We start from the raw sequence: 15,017 nt of genomic DNA on the forward strand, positions 1-15,017 counted from the left end.
CTGTACATTTACTTTTCTGTTTTGTCCTTGGCGGGGAAACCTTGCGACTCATCCAAGTTTCAGGTGATTTTAGTCTGTAGTTTCACGACAGGGGTAAAACTGGCACTAGAACCCACGTCTCTCTGTACTTGTGTCATTTTGGAGCCCCAAGACTGAGTGCTGTGTGGGAAGGAGTGTATTTGCTGGAAGCATTGGTAGTTTAAGGATCCTGGAAATAATTTAAATCCATAGCTTGGCTTTTGTAGAGGTTTGCTTTTCCTGTAAATCTAAAGCTAAAACAAACAGTTTGTTCACATGGTACTGAAAAGCCTTGAATGTTTTCCAGAGCACAAGAAGGGTTGAGTTTTTAGTAAGTTTTTAGTGCTTAGTAATACCATAGCATTTAATACTAATGTTGTTAACAGTAATTTAAGCATACAGCAGGAAAAAGTCTAATTTCAGTACCTTTGATATTTGATACTAACACTTGGAAAACCAAAGGGAAGTACAGAAATGAATTAACTATAAAAGATGTTGATTAGGAATGTAATGGAAGATGAGGGTAAAATCTCATCAAGAGATAGCTTCATAATTAAGTCTGGTCATAAGATCAGTAACTAAACTTGAAAGGTTTTTTTTTTTTACTCAAAATTTATTTTTCCAGATTTGTCTTAGAGCATGTAAGCATGTTGAATGAATTGGAAGTAAATGCTACTGGTCAGTTTTTGCATTTTTACATAATTTGCTCTAGTTTAAATCTGAAAGCAAATACTTTAGTCACATTATAATGTATTTATACTTATTTTCTCACTAGGTTATTCTTGGAGATTACAATTGGATGTCTTATGAAGAAGTTTATATTCGAGCCTTTAACTTTGGAAATGGTTTGCGGGTATTGGGACAGAAGCCAAAAACTAACATTGCCATCTTCTGTGAAACCAGAGCAGAATGGATGATTGCTGCACAAGCTTGTTTTATGTATAATTTTCAACGTACGTAAGTTTTTTTTTTAATTATTAATTTAGTTTTAAAAATTTCTTAAAGCATATTATCTTGGTATGGGATTGTAGAAGAAGTTATTGACCTACTTCCTTTTAATAAATTGGTATGCTTTCTACTCAATGGCTACCCCAGTTTTTTTATTACAGTTTGAATATGATTCCCTTCCTCTTCCAAATAGCCTCCCAACAAACCATTTTTCTGATATTATTGGAAGAATAATTGGAGAGGTACTATTAGAAGCAGTTTATATATGATGTGCAGTGTTCAAATCAATTTTTAAATTTTTGTGGCCATCATTATTTTTTCTTTAAACATTATTACCCTCCATTCCCTTGATAATGGAAGTATAGAATGGAGATGAGAAAAGTGGGAGAGTAGAAAAGGGAACAGTAAAGAATAAAGCCCACCAGAAGTGACCTAAACTTCAAGCGTTGCTTTAGGCTACTACATTGCCAAATAACCATCTTGACTTCACTAGCCTTTATGTAAGAATATTACCTTTTTCTTTCTGGTAGCCTTCTAGTGGAAGGTCATTATTTGTGTGGATTTTGTTAATTTGGCGGTTAGGAGCAAGATAAGAGAATATTCAAGAATGACTTAATGGCATAAGTAGTCATTTTGTTACGGACCAGTCGCTTTGGCAGATGAGTGGAGGATGGACTGGAATGGAGAAAGATTTAAGACAAGAAGATCAGTAAGAAGGCTTAAGGTGTGGGCATGCATTAGGGTGGCAGCTATGTGAGTAGAGAGACAGGGACCTTTGGTAGCTTTGTTAGAGGAAATAACAAAGATTGCTGACTATTTGGATCTGTGGCCTAAGTGTAAGTGAGAAATCAGGACTGACACTGAGGCTGCTAGCTGGGTAACTGGGTGTAGGATTAATAAGGTATAAAGATCTTTCCTGTACATTTATAGGCCTTTGTGACTGCATGTATTTTCCTTTTTTGCTTGGAACAGGGACTGCAAAGGTAAGAGCATATATGGCTAATTGCTCTTCCTTGAAGTTCTGGCCACCCTTCTAGGAATTTATGGAATCAATCCTGTGTCCTTTAGAACCAGGTATTTTGCCTTATCAGTCATGGATGTCTTACCCCTTTGAACTTTGACCCAGTTCACAGCTATAACACATCCTATGCTGAGTCACTTAGAGCCCTGATGCAGATCCAATTAGGTTCTGGGTCATGTAGGCTTTCACACCTTCTGGTGCTGAGCCTATTAGTCAAAAGTGTAGATATATTCTGGGAGATTGATATTGCCTTGTGGCTTGCTCATGGGAAGGATGCGTTGCCTGAGACTTTGAGTTCCTGGATGAGACTCTGGGTAGCCGTTATTAAGGGGCCCCTCTTGCTATGAATGTGAATCCAGGTGTTGGCACTCTATGTCTGGTAATGTAGGTAAATATTTCTATTATTTTGTTGAACTTCGTATTTCTGTAATGATGTTTTGTATTGTCCTAGTGTGCAGAATAAATGTTGTACTGGTTTGGATTTGAGGGAAGAGTGCTTACTATGTGAGTCTATCATACATTATACCTTATATATGTATATATACATATTATACATATATTATACCATATATACATATAAATATATATAAAATATATTCATAACAGCTGCTCTTATTGCAGTAACAACCTACTGGGGCTATGTTGGTGCCCTTGAATCTACTAGGGAACTTTGGTAGATGGCTTGGGAAACAAGCTAATGAGTTCTGGATTGGACATGTTGAATTTGAGAGTTCTGTGTGACATCGAGTTTGAGTTATCCCAGAGCAGCTGGTGATGTGAGCCTGGAGTTCAAGAGAGAGGTTTGTACTGAGTAAAAGATCTGAGAATCATCTGCATAGAGATGACAATTGAGCCCATGGAGTCAAAGGAGATTACCAAGTGAGATACTGTATAAGTAGGAGAGAACAGGACCGAGGACAGACTTGTAGAACAATTCCAGCTGTTTCTGAGCATGACCTGGATGAAAATCCAGCAAAAAAGAATGAGAAGAACCCAGGAGAGAGCAGCTTTATGAAAACCCAGATAGTAGATATCATCAAGGAAAAGAAGGGTGATCAGCTGTGTCAAAGGCCAAAGAGAAGTCAAATGATAAGGACTGAGAAATGGTTGTTAGATTTTAGTAATTGAGATCCTTGGTCACTGTGATACTGTTGATTGTGAGGGCTTGTTGAAGATCATGGCAAAGTTTGATTGCCCAGAGAAGTTCATTAGTATTGTATGCTAGTTCCACAACAGCATACTTGATTGAGGTTCTGGATAATGGACAAAGCTCTCCTGCTTCCAAAGCTTCCCAGTCACCAGTGGAGTGAAGCAGGGCTGTGTACTTGCTCCCATGCTTTTTTTAAAGCTTGATATTTTGATCAGTATTGTCAGATGCCTTCAGTGAGGATGAAAATGGCATCAAGGTCAGCTGCTACACTGTTGGTAAATTATTTAACTTGAGAGGGCTATGAGCTAGGACTAAAGTGGAGGTAGAATTGGTGCATGAGTTTTTTGTTTGCTAATGATTCTATACTCAATGCAGCCTCTGAAATGGGGATGCAACAGAGTATGAATCGATTCTCTCTTCTTTGTACTAATTTTGACCTGACAGTCAACACTAAGAAAAGATGTTTTCTACCAGCCAGCATCCCACCATCCATACCTGGAACCATCAGTTACAACAAATAGAAAAATTTTGAATGCTGTGAATAAGTTCACTTTCCTTAGCAGTATGCTTTCTGGAGATGTACCCATAGATGATGGGGGTTAATGTGTGCATTGCCAGAGCTAGCTCAGTGTTTGGGAGCCTCTGAAGGAAAGGTGTAGGACAGGAGGTACTAGACTCCTACCAAACTGAAAGTCTACAGAACCATTTTGCTAACCTCATTGTTGTATGCCTGTGAAATCTGGACAGTTTACCAGCACCATTCCAGGAAACTGAATCGCTTCCATTTGAATTATCTTAGGAAGATTATTCTGAAGATCACCTGGCAAAATATGGTACCACATACTGAAGTCCTTTCTTGAACTGAGCTGCCAAGCATTCAAACTCCCCTGCAGCAGAAAGGACAGCTGATAGCCTGGCCATGATGTTGGAATGCTAACTATACATTTGCCTAAAAGATTTTTATGGAGAACTCAAGACTAGTGTTCACACAGAGGTCAGAAGAAGCTGAACAAGGATACTCTCAAGGTCTCCCATAAGAGCTTTGGAACTGATTGTGAAACACTGGGATGGGACCACCCAGCATGATGTGTCTGCATCAAGGAGAATCTCTTTGCTTGTAGAACAAAATAGAATTGTAGTATCTCAAAAGGAATGTAAGATGTGCCAATAGGGAGAGATGTCCACTCCAAATGCTCATATGGGCTATTTGTATCTGATATGTTGTACCTTGACTCTGACTTAATGGTATCATTTTGGTCCTCTTTGAACACACAGAGCAGCAGACCATAGTGATAGCAGTTTTATTTGAATGAGATTGGGATGCAGAGCATTTAGAAGCTAGTGAGATGAAAGGAAGTGGAGGTATGGATCATGGCTTCCTCAAGGACTGGGTAATGAAAAGGCTACCTTCAGTCCTGCCACTTTTAATGACTCGTTTTTGACTACTGTCACATACAGTAATCTTTTCTTGTGTTCATTACCACTTATTTTGGTGCTTGATCACTTATTTTCTTGGATCCTTACATACTTCAAGTATGTTTATGCTTCATTTTCCCAAAACCAGCTTTGTGAGGTCTTTGTGGACAGGGGCTTTCAATTATTCTTCTCTCATAGCATTTAATATCATGCGGTATTTACCAATATAAGGGGATATAGTTTAAAAATTGGTTGTATTTGTTAATAATAGATAATCCCAGGTAAGACATCTAAGAAAGAAAAGCAAGTTGTATGTTGAAAATTGAAAATCTTGTGATTGGGAGTGGGAAAAAGTATGTGGTGAGTATAATTTTTGGGGGGAACATAAAATTAAAATTTTTAAAATGGAAATAGGTTGTATTTTTGTTTTTTTACAAATTGATTTAAAATGTTTATGTCCTCAGCCGTTGGAATAGTGCCTGGCTTAGTAGGTGCATAATGAGTGCTTTTTGATTGATAGATAGGTCCTAATGATTCCGATTGTCTATCAGAAGCTGGTTCTTGTTACTTTCAATTAATGAGTGTACTGAAATACTTAAATATTTACATTATGTTTTAGTTTTTCTTTTTTCTTCCTTGTAGTTGTTACACTATATGCTACTCTAGGAGGTCCAGCAATTGTTCATGGATTAAATGAAACAGAGGTAACCAACATCATTACGAGTAAAGAACTTTTGCAAACAAAATTGAAGGTAGGAAACCCAGCTTTTTTGTAATTATATCTAACATACTAAATATTTGTAGGGAAATTTAAGATAAATACGTGATTAATATGTTCTGCTTATCCCTTGCTAGATGAGCAAGGTCATCCAGGTCATACCCAGTAATACTTGATTTCCTTTTTTTTCTGTCTGTGCTGTTCCTCTGGGTGATCTCATCAGAAAATTATCATTTTTTGCAGATGATTTCCAGATCAATGTATTCAAATCCTAATTTCCTTAAGCTCCAGTCTCACGTCACCTCCTGAACATCTTAGACTTAACATGTCCAATTCAGAATGAATTATCTTCCTCCAAGAAACTTCTCCCTTTTCAAACTTTGCTATTACTACTTAGAAAACCATCATACTCATAGTCACCCAGGCTCAAAACCTAGGTATCATCTGTGACTCCTCACTCTCACCCCTCATCCTGATGGCTTCCACATCTTTGTTCCACATATGTTCCATATTTGCACTTACCCCATTGCCTTATGCCTTAGCATTTTTCATTCTTGGACTATCAGAGTAGCCTTCTGAGGGTCTTCCTTCCTCAAGTCTCCCTGCTCCCATAAAGCTTCTCTGCAGCTGCCTAAGTGAACTTCCCTGCAGGGCCATGTTATCCCCCAACTCAGTTCTCCTGGCTTCCTCTTTCCTTCAGAATCAAATATAAAATTTTCTGTTTGACATTTAAACTGACCCTTACCTACTTTTCCAGCCTTCTCACACTCTACCCATCTCTACATGCTCTATATTCTAGGGACACTGGCCTCCTTACTTTTCATTTGCCCTTTTCTGGAATGTTCTTCTTTACATCTTCCTCCTTCCTCCTTTCAAAACTCAGTTCAGATCCACCTTCTGCAGAGGGACTAACACCTCTCCTCTCAGTTTGCCTCATGTCTCCTGTGTCTAGTTTTTTGCACATTGTGACTCTCCTCCATTAGAGTATTTTTGTCTGTCTTTTGTATCTCTATTAACTTAGCATGGTACTTGGCCCACAGTAAGCACTTGGTAAGTGCTCATTGATTGATTGGTCATCAGACTGTAATAAACATCTAGGCTTTGAAATGAAAATAGATGTGAATGGGGTCCCTAAAGTCCCTTAGGGACTACAAGTGGTACCAGGGTTTGGAAGTGACTTTTTTCCTCTAAATCTGTAGGCTGCACATTAAGAGAACATAGGTTCAAATGATAAAGGAGCATTGGATTTATTTTACATTCCCTTCCTCTCAAGAATGTCTTAGATGGGGTTAGGCTTGCTGATTCTCTCTGAGGTCCCTTTATCTAAATCAATGATTCTGTGGTCCTAGGAATTCTGTCTTAAACACTTATTAACTGTTTTACACTGAGCAGATCACTTAATGTCCTGTGGATTCAGTCATCATAATGTTCCATTTTCTATATCCAGCTCTCATCTCACCTGAACTTTAGTTCTGAATGGCCAATTCCATATTGTTCATGTTGAACTGAATGTCATGTTGGCATTTCAGACTAGATATATCCAACCAGAATTCATTGCTTTTCCCCTAAACTCTTCCTATTTCCAGACTTATCTGTTTCTGTTGAAGGTACAGACATTTCTTATCGTCATTCAGGTTAAGGTTATCTGGACTATTGTAATCACTTCTTAATTTAATTGGTTTCTTTTCTTTAGGACTTTCCCTTCTTCAGTCTGTTCTCCATACAGTTTGCAAAGTGATTATTAAAATACCCTGTCATTCCTTACTCAGTAAACTTCAGCAATACCTTGTTAACTTTAGGATCAAATGAAAATTCTCTGTCGTTTAAAGTCCATCACAGCCTGGCTCCAACCTATTCTCCTGGTTTTATTACACATTGTTACCTGTCAGGCAGTTCTTGGTCCAGCCAAACTGGCTTTGCTGTTGTTCCATCACAGCATTCTACCTCCCTTTTCTCTTGATTAGCATAGATTCTCTCCCTCTCCCTCCTTGTAATCTTAGAGGTACTGTTATCCTTCAGGATTCAGATGAAGGCCCACCTCTTTCATGACCTTTCATTGTTACCTAATCTTCTAGTAAGAACCTCTCCTTAAAATTGCCTTGTATTTCCTTTGTATGTGGTTCGTGTATTCATAATGTATAGTTATTATTTTCCCCCAGTAGAATGTTAAGTTCCATATGGAGGTGAGTGTTTCATGTCTGTTTTTCATCCCTAGAGCTTATTTTGTAGGGATTTAGTAAATGCTGGTTGTTTGATTAGCTAAAAAGAATAGAATTTACACACAAATCAAAGTACCAATCTGTCAGTTTGACAGAGTATTTTTTTATGCATAGCATGATAAAGAAAATCAAGATTATAGGAAGAAAACTTCTATTTAAAAGCAAAATTGTCATGTCTGCTTATAATTATTTTCAAAGTGCACTTACACGTATAGGAGAAATTATAGCAGAATAGTAAAATTAAATTTAAAAATTGTATCAGTTGATGTAGCTGGTCTGGACTTAGGCTGTTAAGCTCAGTTTTATCATCTGTAAAATGGAGATAGCAGCACCTCCCTCAGAGTGGTTTTGAGGATTAGGTGAGAACATATGCCGTATGTCAACACATGTAAACCTGAGTCGCTCTTAGGCCTTTCAATGTAGAACATTCCATGAAGTAATGATTATTATTTTTAACCTTCCCTATTTCTATAGGATATTGTGTCTCTAGTTCCTCAGCTGCGCCACATCATAACTGTGGATGGTAAGCCAACAGCTTGGTCCGAGTTTCCCAAGGGTGTCATCGTTCATACAATGGCAGCAGTACAGGCTTTGGGAGCCAAGTCAAACTCAGGTATGCTCTGTGTTACTCATTTCTCTTCAACTGTATCTCTGGTCAGTACAGAACCCTATTAGTATAGTATGCTCATGAATGTTCCTTTTGGACATCACTTTTATTAAACAGTTATTCTGTTTTAAAAGCAGTTTTGATTCAAAATTATCTTTTCAAAAAAAATTATTCTTTATTCCATTTTTTTCTTTATTGATTTTCCTAAATGTTCAGTAACATGAATTTTATGGTTAAACTCTATCATGAAATTTATCTGTGTTAATAATGTTTAGATACAAATGTATATCCAAAAATTATTGAACATTATTTGTGGCCTGGATTATTTGCATTATATAGTTTTGTCCACCAAAGCTTGCGAGAGAGGAAGATTTAGGTTCCTGGCATCCTCAAGTGGTTGCTTTTTTTCATCTATGTAATAAATAGTGACTAGATGTAGTTGAACTGGAACTTATTACAGTGATGTGTTAAATACACTTACGAAGGTTGGCCTGAGAACTTAACCCCTATTTATAATGGTGATTCTTTTGGAAGACTTCTTGAATATGAAAACATTTTTATACAAATAAAATTCAACATGTTTGGAGTAGGAGATGGCCAGCGTAAGTCAAGTGTTGTATCCCTTTCAATAATATGACTACCTACAGTAGTAAACTGACTAAATAAAACCTGGGAAAATGAAACTAGGAGCTTTGAGATAGAGAAGTTCCTGGACTACTTGTTGAAGATGCCTAAATTGATATGTACAGAAGTGGGAGTTAACTGTACATCATTTAAAAAATGTCTTTTCTAAATGTGTGAATTAAGGATTAGCCCAAGCAGTACTTCTAAGTGCAGGCAATTTTTCTGATTTTGTCTTCTGCTTATTTCGTTGATTCTTTTTTTTTTTTTTTTAAAGTCCCTACAATAAGGGCTACATATTTGAAGCCCTATTGAGAACTACAATTCAGCAGGTTTTACTTAGTCGATTTGTATGGTCCTTTTTTCCATCTTTAAACAAATTGTATTTTTAACTTTGATCTCTTAATGTTGATATAGAAATGCAGGCCTCTCCTCATTTCATATTCTTCACAGTACCTTTTGAAAGGAATTTTTGGTTGCCTCTTTTCAGGTCATGTAGATGGTAGATTGAACCATCTTTTTGGTGGGTAGGATAGATGCGTAATGTGTCAGGATTACAAATGAGGGCTTTTCTTCCCTAAACATAGACATTAATTTATATGTTCTTGGAGCGTGTATCTCTCCTTTGCTAAAATTTTCTGCTCCTCTGACTCAGATCTTATTTTATTATCTACCTGCCAGGCATCATTGACATGAGGGTGGAGGCTTCTGACTTCATCTTTTCCTTTTTTCTTACCTCCTTTGCCCCTTACCATTTGTCACTTCTACCATTTGTCCACATGCCAATCCACTTGGCCTCTTCATGTTTAGCTCTCTTCCTTTATGGCATCTGCTCCTTGTTCCCCTACATGTCCACATTACACCTCTCTGCCTCACTCTACCCTCTCCCCCCAGTTCTTGCCTCCTGTCTTTTCCTTTCCTTGCCTGTCTCTTCTGCCTTTGAACCCTTTTCCCATTTACCACCTCTTTTTGTCTCCTATTGTTTCTTTTTTCTGCCTCTGAATCCCTTCCCCCATTACCATGTTCTTCACTCCATCTTTCCCCACCACACCTCTCTGTCTCATCTGTCTTTGTGTGGACTGCATTCGTCATCCTGATGCTTCTCTCCCTCCTTGCTGCTGGTCTTCCTACTGTTTGATCACCCATCTTATCTGGCTCTCGGCTCAGTGATCCCCTTTTATTTCCTCTCTGTTAAGTGCTTACTTTTACTCACCCTTTTTTAATGTTCATTTCTTCTTACCTTCAACCCAGTTCTCTTTTTATTTTCACCTTAGGCCATCCAGGATTGCATCCTGAATGTATTTTGCAGAGCATTAAGTTGTAGACAACATATAAGCATGGTCAAAATCTATAATAAATTCAGAGGACAACCCAATTATTTGATTGTAATAGGATTTTGTAAAAATAAGTTATTTATAAGAAATCATTTTTCTAGATTATAGAAGTGAAATTTAACTGATAGCTTCCTTCTCAGTAGTGAATTATTAAGTAACCTACTTCAGACTCCAGGGATACGAGAGATGTGTCTATCTTTATACACATTGCGATTCTTAGCTTCCAGATATTTTGTCCATTTTATTTTGGTAAACAATTTTGGAGGTTTTGGGTTGTGGGTTATATCTAGGTACTGTAAGTTTTTTGAGGTACCAGTATTAAGAACAGTTGAAAGAAGAATTTCTACTTGATGGTTTTAGAAAAAAAACTTCGATTAAAAAACTTCAGTACATATATAGCACAACTCTATTCTTAATACAGAATATTTTTTACACCTTCTAGTTCTTATTGTGATACTAGAAAATGATATATGTCCTATGTTCTAGAGAGTTTGGCTATAATCAAATTACTAAAACATTTCTTTGGCCGTATTCAAAACATTAGATTCTATAAACAAAGCTTTTTTTACAGTTGGGTCAGTTAGGTAGTGAGTAGATACTGAGTGCCAGACCTGATAGCAAGAAGACCAGAGTTCAAATGTTCCTCAGACACGTGCTAGCTGTGTGATCCTGGGTGAGTCACTAACTCTTTCTGCCTTAGTTTCCTCAGCTGTAACATGGAGATAATAATAGCTCCTATGTCCCAGGATTGTTGTGAAGACCAAATCAGACAATGTCTGTAAAGCACTTAGTACAGTGCCTGGCACATTTAAACAACTAGGACATAGAATATGTATATGGGTACATTAGAATTAGTAAAGGATTCTTTATTGTCACACCAACTAAACAATGTCAGAAGAATTGAATATTTCACCAATGTTGATGTGATATGATGATAGAGCTCAGTTTCTTAGATTTTTATGTTTTCTTCCACATTGTATTTTTTTTTTTAATGCAGTAAATACACCTGAGAGCAGGCCTACACCCTCAGATATTGCTGTAATCATGTATACAAGTGGATCTACAGGACTTCCAAAGGGCGTTATGATCTCTCATTTGAATATTATTGCTGGTATAACTGGGATGGCTGAAAGGATTCCAGGCCTGGGGTATGTCCTAAGGATCAGTAGACAGCCAGTTCATTTGGATTTGACTAGGGAAATAGTTACCTTATTTCTTCAAAGTTTAAGATCCGATAAATAGTACCATTTGAAAAGTAGCATAGAAATGAAATGTTAGACCTGCTATTTCTACTGCCTTTTACTGGATATCAGAGATCGTTATCTGGGTATTTACATAAAATTTTAAATTTGTTTAAAAATTTTTTTACTATAATTGAAAATTTTAAAAAATAGCAATGCTATTTTCTGTGATCTTTTTAAAAAATAGCTCACTTATTAAACTATTAAGTGAACAAATTATGACAATACCTAGATAAAAGGAAGAGTCAAGACAGTTTTAGTATACTAATGAAATTTTAGAGATTTTACTTGATTTTTAGGATGTGCCTGTCATGTGAACAGAGATTGATCTTTTATGTAGCTTTTAGAATCCCTAATTCACTTTTACTTTCTCAGTGCCAGTAAACTACTTATCTGAACTCTCATTTTCCTTTTTAGAGAAGAAGATGTTTATATTGGATATTTGCCTCTTGCCCATGTTCTCGAATTAAGTGCTGAGCTTGTCTGTCTTTCTCATGGATGCCGCATTGGTTATTCATCACCACAAACTTTAGCAGATCAGGTATTCTTAACTAAACTCAAATCATAGAAGATAGGTTGTTAATTTTAATACTTTTTGAGAGTAAGAATCGATAATTTGTTTTCAGTTGTGCCTTTTGAGAAGTTTTCTTTAGAATGAGGTATGAAAAATGTGTACATATTTATAATGTGCTATATGTTGAAGTTTTAAGTTCTTAAGTGTAGAGCATGATTTTTTGTTTTCATTTTTAGTCAACAAAAATTAAAAGAGGAAGCAAAGGAGATACATCCATGTTGAGACCAACACTAATGGCAGCTGTTCCGGTAAGAATGCTGTGTGTGCTCTTTCAATACACATAATCGTGCACTAGATGAATCGGTTTGGGCTTTTCCCTAATTCCTTTGTTTTTTTTTTTTTTTTTTGCTCTTATGTACTTGAGTATATTCCCATAGTCACTGCTTATTTTATGTTACAAAGTTGTCACTTGTAATGTAGTTGGTATATATTTTGTTGCTGATATATTAAATAGCTCATATGTAGGTACTTTAGTCATTGCCTGATGCCTCTTTATCATTTTAATCTTATTAATCCAAACTTAGTCTTGCTTTCCATTTCTTCGTGCCATTACAGTTCCTCTCCTTAATGATTAATCTATTATTATAATAATTATATCTGTAATCATAATATCTGTATTACATATAATATACTGGCACATTAATATATAACACTATAATAGTTATATGTATAATTATAATAATTCCTCTACTTAATTTATTTGCTGAATTTATCTGTTTGTTTCTCTGAAATTTTATCTAGTAGCTTAGCATGATATGGAAAGATAGAAATGATCATAATCATGAAGGGAAAAGGAAGGAAAACTCTTGGCTCCCATCTTAGTGCTCTCATTGGCATTGTACAAGTGATGGTACTGACACCCACTGAACCTCCCTTGACACATACACACAGGCTAGAAAAGGGCCCATGTGAGTGCAGCTGGTACCACAGCAAGGAGGTATCTCCTGTTTGTGTCTTCTGAACCAGTCTCTGCATTTTCCCTCAGGTTCCTTAGAGATAGAGAAATCTCAGTACAATCCATCTCATTACAAACCCATCAATTTTTTCTTCTTCCCCTTGCATCCCAGAGAATGGAAAAGATTGTTAGGGATGACTGTAGGATCCCAGGGAAGTAGGATCCCAAGGAGTTATCTCTAGTACCCAAAGAATTTATTTGTTCCTTGTGTTTCTTTACTAATTATAGACCGTGTTTGGCAGGCAGTTGCAGAGGGTAGGTGTTCCACAGAGCTTGATGGTCAGAGAGGGGAAAATTAATGGGAGATAGGGTGGAGGGTTCTCTGTAGTAGAAGAGTTTCCATACTTTACAACTAACCAAGAGGTTAAATTCTTCTACTTTTTGATCTTGTGGCAAGATTGTGAGGTTTTTCTTGAACTCAGCTTCCCCCATGGTGCTCTCCTCTCTTAAGGTCCTTTCTACGTAGACTAACCTTTGGGTTCTGACCTTATACGTAGTAGTGGCCCACCCCTAAATCACCTCTCATTGGTTGAATGGAGGAGATAATCCCCCTAGTGTTAGCATATATTAAAAATTGAACCTATTCCATCTGTTTCCATGTCTCAAATCTTCTATCCAAACCTAATGATGTCATCTTCCCCCTTGCTCTGCACCATTCAGTAAGTTCCAATGATTATCTGTTAATTTCCAGGATCAAATATACACTTCTCTATTTGTCTGTTAAAGCCCTTTATAACTTGGCTCCATCTTACCTTTGTCGTCTTCTTAAACCTCATTCTTTTCCATATACTCTTCAGTCCAGTGACACTGGTCTCCTTGCTGGTCTGCCAACAAGACATCAATAAGTCATCTCTTGACTTGGGACGTTTTTGTCTGGATGTTCCCCATGCTTGGACTGCTCTCCCTCCTCATCTCTACCTCCTGACTTTTGTCAAGTCATGGCTAAGATTCTGTTTTCTACTGGAAGCTTTTGTGATCCTCCTTAATTCTGCTAACTTCTCTTTGAGTTTATCTACAGTTTATCCTTTGCATATCTGGTTTGACCATGGCTGTTCACATGCCATCTCCCCAGTTAGGCTCTCAGGTCCTTGCATGCAGGGACTGTGTTTTTTAGTAATTTTTTAATAAATGCTGGTTGACTGATTATGCCTTTCCCTTTGCCCCCAAAGTGAACCACCATCAAACAAGTTTATAAGTAGAAGAAAAATTCTCATAACTCTAGAATGCTCACCTTCTGCAAAGCTTGCCTGATACGCATGTTCAGATTTGGGTAATTCAGTGAACATTGATTATGAGCTCATTATTTCAAACCTGTCTCCCTGCCCCCCTTCCCCCAGCCCTGCAAATATATCACTTTTTTGGAATCTGTTATTGATAAGAACACCAATATCCTTCCAGGCACCCACTTTTACAACCTAAGAATCCTTCTTCACTTCTCAGTCTCAGTCTTGTCAGTTCTCATTTCATGACATCTATCATATCTACTACAACCCCAATTTAGACCCTTTTCACATTTTACCTCTACTGTTGCAAGAAATTTGCTAACTATTCCCCTGTCTCAGGTCTGTTCTCACCCTAATCCTTCTTCCACATTGTTGGTAAAGTGATTTTCTGAAAGCATAAGTCAGACCATGGTACTCCCTTGCTCAGTGAACCTCAGGGGTTTCCTTTCCCCTTCAGAATAAAATATAGACTCTTCTATTTGGTATTTAAAGTCCTTGGCAGTTTCTTTTCAACCTATCTTTCCAAATCTTTTTATACTTTAGCTTCCCTCAGTCCCCCATGGTTCAGCCAAACTGACTTTCTGGCTGTTCCTCACATGTGACTCTTGATCCCTCACCTTGGTGGCTTTCCACAGGTTGTCCCCAGTCCCACAATGGGTTTCTGCCTTGTTGTCTTAAAATCACTAATTTCCTTTAAAAAGCATCTCAGGTGCTTCTACTGTTGGACAACCCCAGCTTCTTCTGATCCTACCCCTCAGTTGTTGATGTCTTCTGTATCCCCCTCAGTTACCTTCTGTTTGTTTTTGTCTCTTTTGCATTTACTTATAAAGTAGATTCGCTTCCTTCCCAGAGTGGAAGCTCCACCAGGGCAAGAGTTGTTTTCATTAATGTGTTTGTATTTGAATCCTTCCCCAACACATAATGACAACAATAAATAATAAGTAATAACACATTATGACTAGAAAAATGAAT

General features: G+C 37.2%; 1 protein-coding gene across 8 annotated transcripts in view; it reads left to right on the forward strand.

Annotated features, from left to right (window-relative positions):
* The window catches only part of ACSL3 (acyl-CoA synthetase long chain family member 3), an 87,692-nt gene that overhangs the window by 53,110 nt on the left and 19,565 nt on the right, over positions 1-15,017 (forward strand). For all 8 annotated transcript variants that reach the window (XM_072617947.1, XM_072617950.1, XM_072617952.1 and 5 more), the window contains exons 3-8: positions 794-971; positions 5,196-5,305; positions 7,965-8,103; positions 11,050-11,200; positions 11,711-11,834; positions 12,044-12,115. In XM_072617947.1, coding sequence (XP_072474048.1) covers positions 794-971; positions 5,196-5,305; positions 7,965-8,103; positions 11,050-11,200; positions 11,711-11,834; positions 12,044-12,115 — 774 coding nt within the window. The remainder of the gene's footprint in view (positions 1-793; positions 972-5,195; positions 5,306-7,964; positions 8,104-11,049; positions 11,201-11,710; positions 11,835-12,043; positions 12,116-15,017) is intronic.

This window comes from Notamacropus eugenii, chromosome 6 (genome assembly GCF_028372415.1).
Source record: "Notamacropus eugenii isolate mMacEug1 chromosome 6, mMacEug1.pri_v2, whole genome shotgun sequence".
Lineage (NCBI taxonomy): Eukaryota > Metazoa > Chordata > Mammalia > Diprotodontia > Macropodidae > Notamacropus > Notamacropus eugenii.